This window comes from Pseudonaja textilis, chromosome 5, assembly GCF_049901715.1.
Source record: "Pseudonaja textilis isolate UNSWEBS1 chromosome 5, rPseTex1.2, whole genome shotgun sequence".
Taxonomy (NCBI): Eukaryota; Metazoa; Chordata; class Lepidosauria; order Squamata; family Elapidae; genus Pseudonaja; species Pseudonaja textilis.
The window spans coordinates 31,987,182-32,003,503 of NC_141994.1; the positions used below are offsets into that span (position 1 = coordinate 31,987,182).

The following is a 16,322-nucleotide window of genomic DNA, read 5'->3' on the forward strand; positions in this document are numbered from 1 at the left end:
AGGGAGGTGGCCCTTGGGAATAGACTGCCGTGTAGAGCACTAATGCGCTTTCCTCCCTGGTCTGAGGTTCCCTTGGTTCCCCCTCCCTCCCTCCAGCAAGTGGCAGGCAGTTCCATGCATCAGAGGAGGCTTCATGAGGGCTTTGCTGAGGGTCATGAGGGGAGGGAAACCAACTTGTATTATACAGGTAGTCTTCAAGTTAAAATCACAGTTGAGCCCAACCTTTCAGTTGCTAAACGAAATACTGAGTTCTGCTTGTCAGAAGGTCACAAAAGGTGATTACATGACCCTGGGACACTGCATCTTTCTCAAGTATGAGTCAATTGCCAAGCATCTGAATTTTGATCATGTGATCACAGGAATGCTGCAACAGTCACAAGTGTGAAAAATGGTCCTAAGTAACTTTTCAGTGCGATGTCATTTTGAAAGGTCACTACATGAACAGTTGTAGCTTGAGGACTACCTGTATCAAAAAAAAGAATGTTCCCTGGCAACTTCCCAGAAATTAATGGAAAAGCAAGCTGAAGTTGTGAACTCTTCTGAAGTCATGACAGCACTGTATGTCTCAGAAAATTAATTTAGCAAAGTTGTGGCTGGGGTCCATTATTCCCCTGGGATTGAAATTTGACAAACTCATTTCATTCCCTACCATCTTCCCAAAGGAAAGTCATTAGGGAAGTCAGAAATCACTCTTGCTCCTATTGCTTTTTCACGTGCCCATAGTCATTCTTTTTGCCTTTTGGTACTCACCGTGGGGTTTTCCCCAGGGACAGTACCAAAAGATGGTATCACCACAGATAGGGACTGCAGCCAAGAAATTAAAAGATGCTTGCTCCTGCGGAGGAAAGCTATGGCAAATCTAGACAACATACTACAAAGCGGAGACATCACCCTACCAACAAAAATGTGTATAATCAAGGCTATGGTTTTCCCAGTTGCAATATATGGCTGTGAAATTTGGACCATAAGAAAAGCTGAGCACCAAAGAATTGAGGCCTTTGAACTATGGTGCTTGAGAAATCTCCTGCGAATCCCTTGGACTGCAAGGCGATCAAACCGGTCAGTCCTAGGGGAGATCAACCCTGACTGCTCTTTAGAAGGCCAGATCCTGAAGATGAAACTCAAATACTTTGGCCACCTAATGAGAAGGAAGGACTCACTGGAGAAGAGCCTAATGCTGGGAAAGACTGAGGGCAAAAGAAGAAGGGGACGACAGAGAATGAGGTGGCTGGATGGAGTCACTGAAGCAGTTGATGTGAGCTGAAATAGACTCGGGAGGACGGTTTAGGGACAGGAAGGCCTGGAGGAATGTTGTCCATGGGGTTGCGATGGGTTGGACACAACTTCTTGACCAACAACATTAGTCATTCTTTCTCCCCAGGTGAGGAAATACTGTATTTCTGAAAAGATCGCCCAATGGGGATTGTTTTATGTGTTCATAAAGTCACCAGGAACTGAACCGATTTTGCCTTTGTGCCATGTCCCTGAAATCGTGGGGATGATTATTTCTGGGTGTCTTCGCACCACTAGCTCAGTCACAAAATATGTGTCAATTCAGCCCCAATGGAGATCGAAAGGCGATGACGGCTTCTATAACTGAGGGAGACCTGCATTCCTAAATGGCCAGTTCCAGTCTTTTGGGTGGACTTGCGCCGCTGCCTTTAAGAGCTAAAAAAAAGCCCCATCCTGTCTCCTCCCTCGTACAGGCAAGACGCCGGGTTGGACTGAACTTCTCCCCAGTCCCAAAACACCCGCAAAAGCCGAAGGTGCCAACCGGCGTGGAGACTGGCCTGCGTTTGCCGGCAGCTCGCGCTGAGCCACGATAACATGAGTCCGCGCAACGACAGGCTAAGCGGCAGCCACCCGGAGCCCAGAGAGGGCAGCCGGCCCAGAAAGGCGAGGAGACCCTTCCCGGGGGGGCTTCTGCCGAGGAAGGCCCGGGTTCCCGCGGCAGCGGAAGTTCCTGCGCCCGGGTCACGTGGGCGGGCAGGGAAGAGGCCGTGGCGGCAGTTGTGCCAGCTGTTTCCCCGGGAGCGGTGGCTGCTGCTGCCGCTGCCCAGGAAGCGGACGTGGAACTGGGAAGAAGCTCGAGCATGGAGGGGTGGCTTTCAGAGCGCGGCCGGTTGGCGGCGGGGCTGCTGGTGAACTTGGCGGCGTCTATTTGCATCGTCTTCCTGAACAAGTGGCTGTACGTGCGAATGGGCTTCCCCAACCTCAGCCTCACGCTGGTGCACTTCGCCGTCACCTGGCTGGGGCTGTATGTGTGCCAGTCGCTGGGCGTCTTCGCCCCCAAAAGTCTGCGGCCGCGCCAGATCCTCTCCCTAGCGCTCAGCTTCTGTGGCTTCGTGGTCTTCACCAACCTCTCCCTGCAGAACAACACGGTCGGCACTTACCAGCTGGCCAAGGCCATGACCACGCCGGTCATCGTGCTCATCCAGAGTGTGGCCTACGGCAAGACCTTTGCCACCCGCATCAAGCTCACTTTGGTGAGAAGCAGGACGGGGTGTGGCGGGTGGGCAGAAACCAAAGGAAGAGAGAGGGCTGCCCTCGCTTGCGGGAGCTGGGGCTTCCCCAAGTAATAGGCTGCAATCCTAGAGCAAGGAGAAATGCTGGAAGTGAAATATTGCCAGAAGGATCGCCTTTTGGGTTGATTATGAAGGCTGGTTAAAAATAATTGATTTAAACAATTATTTCCCAAATCTGATGCTCCTAGATTTGATGAATTAGGCTGTCTACAATTTCTAAGAATTGGTGTACTGGCCGAGTCATAGCACTGTACAGTTGTTTGTTTGTTTGTTATGTGTAAAATAATGTGTGTGTGTGTAAGTAAAATAATGAATGTCCATAGTTGATTGTGGCTAACTACCCAGTGTGTAAAGGCTTTGACTCCAAACTATAAAATGTAAATGCCTCCTTTTCATCCTAAAATTGCAAGAAATATATCAGGTTCAATCACAAAACCAAAAAGATATGCTTTTTAAAAATTTGTCAGACAAGATGTTATGAAGAGCTAGAGATATAGCACCTGCTAGCCTTCTGTCTTATTTATACACGTTAATGGTTGTGGAAATTCTAATCATTCGGAGACCAAAAAGTCTTATGAAGACTGTTTCAGTACTAAGAAATAATACTGGAATACTTACACTTCAAATGTTTCTTTCTCTCTTTCACAGATTCCAATCACTTTAGGTGTTTTTTTAAATTCTTATTATGATGTGAAATTTAGTTTTCTTGGAATGATATTTGCTGCTCTTGGTGTTATAGTCACATCTCTTTATCAAGTGGTAAGTTAAATACGGTTTTAAAAAATGCAAGCTTAGAATATTTTACGTAATCTATTCTGTATTAATTTCTAGTCTTCTGAATAGAAAATATTTGTTGTACATAGGTTTCTTTTTATTTAAATATGTCTTATTTATCTGTAGGAAAAGCTATTTTCTGTTGAAAAAACTCTATACACAAGTATATAAATTGTATTTGTAGAAGGCTGGCATATTCACTCTTAAATTCATCCCAACCTGGTGCCAGGTTGTATTTGGCCGTAGCTTTTGATCATGGATGATACTGTCTTAAATTAATAAGGAGTTTTAGTCCAAAGTACTTGTAATATTATTAATATTTTAAATAGCTAATTGGATAGTTAATTGTATGATGATAGGGATGGAAAATTGTTGCTTATTCTGTTTTGTACTCAACAATAACTTGTGTGCATAAGGATGAAAAATGTTGCTTTCAGGAAGCTACTGCATTATAATATCAAATATTTTGTCTATAAATAGCCTATTAATCATTTAAACAGTTCTGAACAGTCTTTGATAGTGGTTCACCCCAGTTTCAATAGAAAAGAATATATGTAGCTCAGAGATGAACTATGGAGTCCTTAGTACTCTCTGAGTTTGGTTGTTTGCTTCCAGACATTTCATTACCCAATTAGGTAACATCATCAAAGCTAGGAGGAAATGGGGTTTGCTCTCTGCTTAAATATAGTAGCTTGCCCTGTCAGTGTTGATAGTGGTGGTATTTTCTCCTTGGTAATTCCTTGATTAGGCTGTTATTTATTACTTGATGGTTGGTAGTTCCATTTCATAGCCTGTGGTGGTTCCGTTGTGGTGATTGAGTGACCAGGCACTCATCCAAGTTTATATGCATTATATTTCCCATAATAATATTTTTGCGAGAGATAGATGGGAAGGGAGTTGAAAAGATTTCTAAGGAGTAGGTGGAGGTTTTATCATTAAACATACATTTTAAATTGAGTTTCCTCATGGCAAATAAAAATAACTGATATTTTCATTAAAGATAATTAAGCAAAATATTGCGATTGTTTTTAGAAGTCTTTACTTGTTTTATTGTTGACTTTCTGCTGACTTTGGGTGCAGTAGTCATTACAGATAGAACTGATAGGCCTCTGCTTTCTCCACCCAGTAACAGGCCAACAGCTTCCAATGTGAGCTTCAGCAGCATGTCTAACACAAACGGCTGGGAATGCACTGCACCTTTGGCAAGCTCTCATTCTTCCACCTCCTCCCATTTTGCACCACACTCAACAATGCCTCCTGCACAGCTACAACCTTCACCCAGGGAGCCACCACTACCTCTCCTATGTTATCCAGCAACAAAACATGCTATGCCTCACAGTCCTTTCTCGCTGCACATTTCAGGGTCTTCAGGCTATGCTACTTACATTGACAATGGAACCTGGGAGTCTTCCACCTGTATCACTGCCCTGCTTCCTCCCAAGTTGATAACTTCTAGAATTGTTCAGCCAGCATGATTATTATTAAACATATTGGCAGCTAATATCCTCATATATAGAAGATGCCCATATTGGGGAAATTTACTCTAGTCTAGAACTATCCATGAAGGTCATAGCTGGAATTATATTTTCTTGTTTCCTCGATTTACCCATTCCGTGCAGTTTGTAGCTTGCATCAACTTCAAATTCAAAAGTTTTAGCTCATGTTTATAATATTTAATTGCTAGCAAGCTTGCGTATTAAGATGCCTTTAGAAATATTTTATTCAGTTTCATTTATTTATTTTTTTGGCATTTTAAGAAATCTGTAATCTAGACACTAATTTTTATGCCACTGTATCAGGATAAACAGAAGAAACTGATTATCTTTTCTTTCAGATGCTTGGAATAAATAGGGTTGAGCTATACATGCTTTTCTCAAAGTACACACCAATGCAGTATTTTAGTAAGCATATTGTAATTTATTTATGTCAAGGTTAGACATGTGGGCTATTGATCTATTTTTCTTTGTTTCAGTGGGTAGGAGCAAAACAACATGAACTACAAGTAAATTCTATGCAGCTACTATACTATCAAGCACCAATGTCATGTGGCATGTTGCTGTGCGTTGTGCCCTTCTTTGAACCAGTCTTTGGAGAAGGTGGAATTTTTGGCCCCTGGACTCTCTCTGCTGTGGTAAATTATTCATTTCTCTTCTTCATTCTATTTGTTCTAAATGCTCTTAAAATTTAACGAACAATATTCATATTCAAATATAGGAAAATGTAATCCTAAATTTGGAAGTTCTTTATTGAACCAATGTTTCCCATTATTTGTTAGCCATTGAATTTTCAAATGTGAAATATTACAACTGAAGGACTACATGAAAAGATCATCCACTACTGAATTATTTTTTAAAATAATCTTTACTTTATACATTAACATAAATTAGTCCAATTGATAATGACTGCATACAGTATATTGCTTTTCCTTTCTTCAAGCATTTGTCAGAAGGCACACAATGAAGTAAATCTTCCTGAAATCAAACAAGCTGGTCTTGATTGATTCATTTACATTGTCTTGGTTAGAGGGCTGGCTTGGGGTATTCCTTGGTTCTTCTCTTGCCGTGAATTTTGTCTATTTTTGACTCTTTGCCAGCTTCATAGTAAAAGTTTTGGGAGCAGCAACCACAGAAACAGAAGACAGCAAACAATACTTATGAGTAAATATACAGTGGATTGGCCCGCACACTGTTTTCCAAGAATAATCAAAAGGCTCCTTATTATATTGTTTTGGAAGGACAGTAAAGATTATAGTACATTAAGTTTTAATACTTTGATGATTAGTCATTTTCCAATTATAATGGCATTCTTGCTGCTTAATGTTTCTTTTTACTCCATATTTTGTGGTGGCATATTTTTGTTTCAAAATAAAAATTAACTTCTAATCCGTGTTTTATTTATATCACCCCCTGCATGATGTAATCAAAAGGCATAGTTTATAGATCCAGTAAATGATACTAATATACTGACAATGTCTCCTTAAATGGAGATGAAACATTTGCAACCAAATTGCCAAACTCAGAGTTCAAACCAACAACCTAACTACCAACCCAAGCTACTAATATTCAAACACATTTCAATAATAAATAAAACTGCTTAGGAGATGGTACTTGAAATATTGCTGGAAATAGGTATTGTGAAATGTAAATCTGTTGAACCCTTTTTATATAGCTTTGTTTTATACTCCATATTTCAGCTTGCAATTAAATGTTCAAAGAAAAATGCTTCCAGGTTTTTAACATTTATCAGATGAAATAATAATTCAAAGTAGAAAAAACTAAGGATAAGAAATCAGATCCAATTGTTTACAGACACAGGCTGTAATTCTTACTGTGAATGTGAAATGATTGGAAAGGATACCATTTGCAACAAATTATGCCAATTATTGTCTGTTAAAAATCATTTGCAATGATTTGTGCTTTTTTTCCCCTAATCCACAGTCTATGGTGCTGGTCTCTGGAATAATAGCATTTATGGTGAACTTGTCTATTTACTGGATTATTGGGAATACTTCACCAGTGACGTATCCTTTCACTTGGAAAATTGTTGTTCCAGTTTTGCAAAATTATTTACTGTATTACACTGGTAATAAACTGTAGAAATCAGAAACATCAGGTGAGTCACCAATAAATCCTTTTAAGTAAAACTTTCAGAAACCGTAGAATCATATTGTATTGGACTTAAGCACTATGTTTTAGGATCTTTCAACAAGTTTGTTTGCATTGTTTTATGAGAGAATAACTCATCTCCAATACTTGAATTTACTTTCTATAGTAGCAGTAAAATAATAATGAATGTTTTATTGAAAAAATACATAAAATGAACACAGACTGTCCTCGATTTACAACAGTTTGTTTAGTCACTGTTCAAAGTTACAACAGCACTGAAAAGGTGACTTATGACAATTTTTCACACTTATGACCATTACAGCATCTCCATAATCACGTGATCAAAATTCAGATGCTTGGCAACTGACTCATATTTATGATAGTTGCAATGTCCCGGGGTGATATGAACACCTTTTGTAACCTTCTGACCAGCAAAGTCAGTTGGGAAACCAGATTTATTTAATAACCATGTTACTAACTTAACAGCTGCAATGGATTCACTTAATAACTATGGCAAGAAAGGTTGTATAAATGTCTTACATAGCAACATAATTTTTGGACTAAAATTGTGGTCATAAGTCGAGGACTCTCTGTATAGTTAACAATGACAGAAGTTTTCACTTAAAGCCAAAAATGAATTAAATACAAGAGTAGGACTTAAGAAGCCAAATCTGGCACATGATTTAGTATTTCATTATTTTTGATTTATCATAATAAATAATAATGTTCCTTAATACGGTTATGTAGATACAACATGTTTGGACACTTCAAATTCTGCATCACCCTCATGGGAGGATATCTCTTATTTAAGGATCCTTTATCAATTAATCAAGGCCTTGGAATTACATGCACATTGTTTGGCATTCTAGCTTACACACACTTCAAACTTAGTGAGCAAGATGGGAACAAAAGCAAACTGGTTCAACGTCCGTAAATTAAGTGTTTTTGTTGGTAACAAAAGAATTGCTTTAGTATGCACTGATTCCAAAAGCAATGCACTGTCTATGGAGGAATCTAAAATTGTCCATCTCCCAGCAGAGCAGGTATTCTCTCGCCTATAGCTCCCATGCACTGCCACTTCCTACTGTGGCCAGTTGGAGTATGGATTGTATTAAATTGAGGGGGTCATAGGATTCAGTAGAAAGAAAAGCACAGTAAAGAAGACTGATGATGAAGAGTGCCTGCTCATGTTGGCATATCCAGATTCATTCATTCATTCATTCATTCATTCATTCATTCATTCATTCATTCTTTCCTTCATATTTTCTCTCTTTCTCTCTCTCTTCCCCTCCCTCCCTCCCTCTCCATATGTATGTATGCACAATTTGTTTCTCCTAAAGGGCTGTTTGTAATTACAGTGCAATCTCTAAGTGAACTGTCCTATTTATACCAAATGAACTCATTCAGACAGATAAAATGTTTTGTGCTAGAAAATTAATCATGTCTTTACAATTATATCAGTATTAAAAGAGACTGCTTTTTTGTGATCAAGTGAACATTGAAGATTCTGGATCTGGTAAATGCTGAGAAACCAAATTATTTTTCTCTGGATTTTTAATTTCCATCTGGGACTTTGTTTTTAATACTCACATCCATTGTTATATTTGTTCTGAATATTTTAAAACTTAATGTATATTTAACTGTAATTAACATTCACAGTTGAACAAAATACTGGTACTCCAAAATTATTAAGACCTGAGAATTTTACAAGTTGTTAAGTTTTCTAAGTTTGTAAGTATTACCTAACTCGATGCAGGCTGGCTCCTGTAATTTGAAAGTGTTTTCTTTTTACTTCGTTCAAGATTCAGTAATTTATACAAGAAGTTTCTTTTCTAATTATTTTGGCGAGTGCAGATGTAGTGTTACTCGCAACTTGATTTGTAAACTTTCTTGCAACTTGTATATATTTCTGTTACGTTTTAAACATATTTAAGACAAAATGTGCAAAGCATTATGGGGATTTTTTTAAATCAACATGATCCCATTCTTTCAAATGCTAGTTAAGGATAAATTCTCACTGAAAATTAACTTGGTGATATAAAGATAACTATGGTTAAACCAAGATGGTATTAGTCACTGAGGAACTACTATCCAGTCCTATCTAAATGTATCCTTATGTTTTAAACTGTAGTTATAATATTTACTTGAAATTATTGGTTAATTCAACTTAGTTGGATTATGATTAGCTATAGATTTGTCATGTTACCATGCTCCAGATTCTATGTTTATGAGCTCTGTATAGAGTAATTCTGTACTCCTGACCATAATAGAGTCTGCTTATTATGATTGGAAGTCGTAACAGCAGTTAAAGGAAGTGACTCTCTTATAACCCCTTCATCCCTGCTTTCCCAGATATGGTTGTTCAATAGATCATCATTTCCCTCGGGGTGGCGGGAGAGGCCCTGGAAGGCCTAATACAGGGCCTCCCCCACTCCCAAGACACCCTGAACTCTGCTTTCCTCCATTCATAGTCTCTGCAAGCCTTGGCGTCTGCTTCCCTTCCCACCAAGCGCCACACCCTCCACCCCACTTCATGTCACCATCTCACACTTTTCAAAATCTCTGGTTTCAGGTTAGGGAAAGAGGACAGGCTGCTTCCAGGATGGCTCTGCATGACCCAGCAACAGAGCAGCTTGCTCTGCTTCCCAAACACAAGTTCCGCAGTATTCCACCATGTTCTGCAGGGCTTCAGAATACTGTGGAGCTCATGTTAGGGAAGCAAAGCAAACCACTGCATTGCTGGCCCGCATGGCACTATCCTGGAAGAAGCCATTATTTTCCAAGTCACTACAATTCAGTGTGGCTACTTGGAAAAGCAGCTGTTCCTGCAGTCACACCACTTAGACCAGGAACGGAGCAGCCTGTTCTGACCCAAGCCCTCTTCCAATAAAATAAACACGAACCAAAGGAACAGAAACCTTTTAATGATTCTTACGAATCCCCGGTTAAAAGGCTGCTGCAAACTAATTAACTTCCTCGCCAAAACTGTGTGAGGCTGCCAAGAATTACAGATAAGAAATATTTCACAAGGGTCTTCAAATACCAACTTAAAGATACTCCAATGTCCACGAGGCTGGAGTTTCAAAATGTTTTTTGCTTCCTGCAAAGAATATTTGATTCACAGCTGGCTTTTATCTTCTTGAAGGAGGGGCCATTACCTTGCAGCCTTACTCCCGAGTCGCCTGTGCTGCTGCAGCCGTTCTTTCCTACAAGCAGCCCTGTGCACCTGCACACTCCTCGGGAATTTCCTCATCGCTGCTTCCAGCCCCCACAATCGCTGAAGGCAGCAGTCCACTCCCTAATGGTCCTGGCCCCTCATCTGAGTCCTCACTCTCCTCAGCCATATGCACCTGCTGCCGGCTAACCTGTCCTTCCCTAAACAGAGCTCTGGAGATCTTTGAGGAGGAAGATATGGGGCCCAGCAGGATGAGAAACAGGCCCAAAGCCTGCAGGAATCTGAGGAAGGGAATTGGGTGGGAAACAGGCAGGAGGACGCTACAGGGTCCCTGTGGCCAGCCCTAAGGGCAAAAGACTGTAAAGGAACAGCAAAAGTTTAACAAAAAGATAAAAATGCTATAATAAAAGTGTAGTCTGGGACAAATCTTGTTATTGCTTTATATATTGAAAAGTGTTATATTCTGTTTTATTTTTGAGATCCAGTCTGGTCTACAGGTAGACTCTGAGTTACAACCATTCATTTAATGACTGTTTGAAGCTAAAACAACTCTGAAAAAATGACTTTATGACAGTTGCATTGTCCGGGAGTCAGTATTTGTAATTTTCCCAGATGACATCTGACAAGCAAAATCATTGGGAGAAGCTGGGTTCACTTAACAACCATGTGATTCACTTTAACAACTACAATGATTCACTTAACAACTGTGGCAAAAAGAGTCGTAAAAAGCCGCAAAACTCACTTAACAACTTTAGCAATGGAAAATTTGGGCTCAGTTGTGGTCATAAGGACTACATGTAGCAGTTAAAGCTAGAAACCACAAGAGAGATATCCCTGGTTTTGCCTTAGGCATGAAGGTCAGCTGGGTGACTTTGTTGTGGGGAAAATGGAGGCAGGAGAATTAGGTATGTTTTCTGCCTTGAATGTGCTTGTGTGGGAGGGGGGTTATATAAATCTTTAAAAATATATTGGGGAAAAGACTTTTTCTAGGAAAGGAACAAAAGTCACTTTCCTAATGAAACTTTAATTTTAAAATAGTTATTATCTAAATATTCCAAATATTAACTGTAGTTCTAATTGAAACTACCCAGGACAAACAAGGTGAATTGATCAACTGTAATAATTTACTGTTTGGCCAAATTCTAGAAGGGAATGCAGAATTTGCTATGAACTGGATCTATGTTTACACTATGATTCAAGATCTGTAGCTGGTTTTATGTACTTGTTAGACATATTGTCTGATTAATGTACTTTTTTTGAATCCAAAGCTGCAAAAATTATAAAAACCTAACCATACTATACACTAATGTAATGACCTCTAAATTTCTGAAAATGCAAGCACAGTCTGTATTTTGCACTTTTGATTCATTTGTACTGTTTGTTACAGGAAAATGTCTTTTCTTGGTTGTATACATTTATGTTAGAAAATAACCTTATAGGCTAATGTTACTTTTGTGAGTGTATATAAAAATCAGTCTGAATCAATCCGCTTTGGGATGAAGTTTTGTCCATTGAAGGACATGCTGGATCAGTCCTAGTCCAGCACCTTAATGTCTTACTAACTCTACTGTGTATGTTTATCTGTATTACACTCTTGTGTACACACTATCCATTCACCCCCTGGCCATTTCTATTTTTACAAAGAACAAACCCAAAAGCAGATGAGGAACAGAGTCTTTACTGTCCTGTTACAAATAGATACTCATCTCCCATAAAAGATTTAGGTTTGTTTTTAATCCCGCCTTTATTGTTTCTATAAATAACTGAAGGCGACAAAGATAACTGATACTCTTTCCTCCTTCTATTTTCCCCATAACAAATCTATGAGGAAAGTTGGGCTGAGGGAGTGACCTAAAGACACCTGGCTTTTCACTCTCAGTTCCCTGGTTTCTGATGCCTTAACCACTACATCAAACTGGCTCCTATGAACCTGAAATTCAAAGTTGGAATATTACAGTATGCTTTCAAAAGTATTCATTTTGGAAGGGAGTTCACTTTTATTTCAAAAATGCATTTGATCATTATATTAGAATAAAGACATTACAATGTTTTATGTTTTGTTTTCTTATAAAATATGCTATCAAACAGAACATTTAATGTATTATCCATAATTTTATTTTGTCCATATCACTTTAGGAAGCTGTGATAATGAGAAAAAAAATGAATCTATCTCCTCCAATAAAATATCTCTGAAATGTCATGAAGAATATAAATCTAATCCACTTTCAGAAATTTGGCCAGTATATTTTATAAACTGCCTTAAGTGGGTCATTTTTTAATGAGGAACATTTGTCCAGATGCACAAAAGTAATAGCACAGAACATGTCCTCAGTTTCATTTGCTGTTCTAAAAGTATTTGATATCTTCAAAATCAAATTTATTCAGTAAATCATCCGTGTACTTTGTGTTAGTATTATAAAAGCTCAGCTATTTCATATAATGACTAGCTGGATCTTAGCTATTATTCAGACTGAAGAATGCTTTAAATGCAATATTTGACAGCTGCAGTTATTCAAAACAGCCTGCTAAAGGTAACATCCAAAACAGCATGTCCAATGTAGTGTCATTGTGCATTACAAAGCAATTTTGTGCTCTGCAGAGTATTTTCTGAAATGTAAACACATCAAACATTAATTTTAAAATTTCAAATCCTTGCATCCTATGTCTTGAAAAGAGTAACAATAATTTAGAGCAGGGATCCCCAAACTTGGCAACTTTAAGACTTGTGGACTTCAACTCCCAGAATTCTCCAGCCAGCTATTCTGGGTGTTGAAGTCCACAAGTCTTAAAAGTTGCCAAGTTTGGAGACCTCTGATTTAGAGTATCATTATGCATCCAAGCTCAATGTATCCTTTCTTCAAGTATTTTAGAGAACAAAATGGTAACTCCACATCTCATTCAGCTGTAACATTTATTGCATTTGTAAAATAGTCATAGGTGGGGAATTTGTAGGTCTCTAGATGCTACTGGATTCCACCGCTGGTCAGGCTTACAGGGTTTTAAGAATAACTGAAACTGTAATCCACTAATATCTAGAGACTTAATAATTTCCCATTCCCTTAATATATCACACAACAAACATACAAAAAATTAATAGAATGGTGTAGATGGCAGTCTGCACTGTGTAGGAGTCTTTTTATTGTTAAAAATAGAATATATCATCATAAAATATATTTATGACTTTGTATAAAACAGAATGCAATGTTTTTAATGCAAGATACTTGTTTTTTATGAATAAAATAGATAATTATTAGTCTTACTTCTGAACTCTTTTTTTACTTTTTTAGAAAACTGGAACAGTTTTCACTTGTTTAATGTTTCGAATATCTCTCCCTAATATGCAGGCAGATTAAGTGATACATATTTTTAATATTCTTTATTTTTCAAAATACTTGAATGGAATTGTTATACTGAAAAAAAAGGTGAGATTTAAGAAAAACATGATTGTGTTGATACAAATATTCCTGCAATTGTCCACTTTCATAATTATATCTGATCCTTACATAGATAACTATATATTTAATATTACTGTTTAAGTCAGTGGTTTTCCCTAAGATCCAAAGCTGTAGCTGACCGTATGATTTCTTTGCTGATTGAAGAGCCTTCCCATTAATGTAAAGTGAACTAAATTCTAATTCTATTGAAAAAAAACATATAAACAGAATGTATGTGTCTATTAGTCATTCTTTTATATTTATGGTCTACGATGGGTTATTTTATATATATATATATATATATATATATTCATTCATTCTAAGGATTTGTGGTTCTAACATAGACAAGGCCAGCTTCTTTCCTCAAAATATTTTGGATAATAATTTCCACAATCTTATCTTTGATCTGGAGCTCATTGGCAATATAGTAAAAATTCTTGGAAGGGCTACAGATTGTCTCCTTCTGCAATGTTTAATTAACTTGGGACAGGGATAGGCCTATGGGCATATATTGAATGTGGGGAAGGGATATTTGGCAGTTTCACAAAATGAGTATTGTGGAAAGAGGACTGCTGAAATAATTAAAAAACACTCTGTTGCAAGCACCTCTTTCTTTTCTACACCATTAGTTACCAAAATATTCACTGTGTATACTCATTTGTATGAATAAATAGCATGCCACTACTTATTTTATTATAATTTGTAAGCTATCCTATTACCAAAGCTTGGATAACAGAATATAATGTGCTGATGTCATCCCAGGGCAACTATCCATAGAAGTACATCCTATATATATCCTGAGACATCTCTACATAGAGAGCCAATGTGGTTTAATGGCTGAGGCACTCAGTTAAGCCATTAACTGAGTTTTAGTCCTATGTTAAATATGATTATGAACCTAGCTAGAGGATTTTGGACCAGACATTCTTTTTCAGCCTCAGGAAGAAGGCAAACCACTTCTGAAAAATATTGCCCAAAAAAGATTTCATTAAATTGCCCAGGCAGTAGCTAGCAGTCAAAACTAACTAGGAGGCATGCCAGTATATATACACAGACATAAATGCAGACAAATATCAAAATGTATTAGGATAAAAATAATTTGAAATTGGATAAGTTTTTCAATTTGAGTAGGGCACTCTACATTTAACATAGCTGCAACCATATCAATTTTAAAAAATCCAGTCCCAAATTATTGCGGACCCTGGATGAAAAAGCTCTCCTTATTTAAAAATATTGCGTATTTTTGTCAGAGAAGTGATTTCATAAAGTTACTTTAAACAGCGCTTGGGATTTTTAAAGAGGTTTTACTAGTTCAGGAAGAATTTCAAGATAGAACATTAAATTATCTTGGTTTTTCTGTTTGGATATAGGGCAAGAGGTTATAGCTTGTGAAAGAAGTCATAAGGCCTTGACAAACTATCACCACAACTGTTAATTATAGAATTTCAAAAATTCTTGACTTTATCTCAGTATAAACTAACATAACTTTAGCGAGGACAGTTGTGAAAACAATACATTAAAATGAGAACAATGAATTCAAGATCAAGAAACAGAAATGTTGTCCTCTGCATAACTGAAATTATCTTTACTCCATATTTACCATATTTGAGTTGCATTTCTGCTACACTTAGAGGAATTATATGAAAATTGTATCAATTATTACTATTTTGCTGATCTGAATCAATTTGGCCTTGATATTTTGTATTGGTGTTCCAAATGCCAGAAGTAATTTTACCGACCAAATATTAGGATGATGAGAATAATATCTTAAGTGAAAAGAGTGGTTGTGTCTTCCCTTATAGGAGCTTTCAGTGATGGACCACTTCCCTTAATATTAGCACCACATTTGGAGTTTTCCTCCTGGATAGTCAAGAGATATCAACTTTTGAAACCATCTAGAAGGACGTGAGTTCCTTAAAGAGCTTGTGCTTCCGTAGCCAAGGCCTACCTCTGTTCCTTCAATTTTAAGTCTCTCAATTTTAACTAATCATACTGGTCCAAATTAACATTTTCACATGGGAGATGGCATTCCTGATATCTCAATAACCTCTAGGAGAATATGATAGACAATAATAAGTAACCGGGGAAAGTGAAATAAATATTGTATGTTTAATTAAAAGTGTAAAAACAAAACCAAATGTGGGATAGCTTATACGCATTTATAGTTATAGATATTAAATAGACCCACTTTAAACTTAATCTTTTGGAACTGATTAATGATGAGAACTCTAGGTACAACCTATGTCGAGGGTATCAAAGTTCTATATGTTTATGCTATTTAAAATATACTCAAATTAATGACTCTTAGTTTTGACAGGTAGGGCATTCTGTAACTCAAAAAATGAAAACAAAAACATAGAAAGTCAACATCCCTAATTCATAGCAATTGGTCATGAAGGTATAAATAATAATCTAAACAAATACAAGTTTTATTAATTTGCTTTATTAATGTACAAAATGTGTACTCTACTTTTCCTTTATTTTACTAAAGTTCCACCGAATTCAGCAGAATTCACAAGTGGTAATAGAATCATAGTCTTAATTAACAATAAAACAAATAAGGAAGAATGCAACATTTAAGTATCTTCTAGATTAATTATTCAATTGGCAAGAGTCAATATTTTTAGGTTTGATTCTGAAATGTTATAATGGGAAAGTATTAAAGATTACTTTTTAACAATGACTGGCAGTTTGCATTTCTTAAGGTGAAAAAGATCTAATTCTTTCAATATATAAAATTATAATATTGAAATGCATTATGTGGATAATATGTATTATCTAAATGTACTCAATCAATCTGTTCAAAGAC

At 37.3% G+C, this 16,322-nt stretch overlaps 1 protein-coding gene across 1 annotated transcript; it reads left to right on the forward strand.

Annotated features, from left to right (window-relative positions):
- The first annotated feature begins 1,961 nt into the window (after positions 1-1,961).
- On the forward strand, positions 1,962-13,338 carry SLC35E3 (solute carrier family 35 member E3). Its single transcript, XM_026699872.2, has 5 exons — positions 1,962-2,486; positions 3,174-3,284; positions 5,272-5,430; positions 6,737-6,819; positions 7,652-13,338. The coding sequence occupies exons 1-5, from the start codon at positions 2,094-2,096 to the stop codon at positions 7,836-7,838; spliced, it is 933 nt and encodes a 310-aa protein (XP_026555657.1). The 5' UTR covers positions 1,962-2,093; the 3' UTR covers positions 7,839-13,338.
- Positions 13,339-16,322: the final 2,984 nt, after the last annotated feature.

Bases quoted from the DNA above. Each gene is read 5' to 3' on its own strand.
- SLC35E3 (XM_026699872.2), top strand. From the start codon at position 2,094: ATGGAGGGGTGGCTTTCAGAGCGCGGCCGGTTGGCGGCGGGGCTGCTG. The intron at 2,487-3,173 runs GTGAGAAGCAGG...TCTCTTTCACAG, and splicing joins CCCGCATCAAGCTCACTTTG to ATTCCAATCACTTTAGGTGT. The intron at 5,431-6,736 runs GTAAATTATTCA...CCTAATCCACAG, and splicing joins CCTGGACTCTCTCTGCTGTG to TCTATGGTGCTGGTCTCTGG.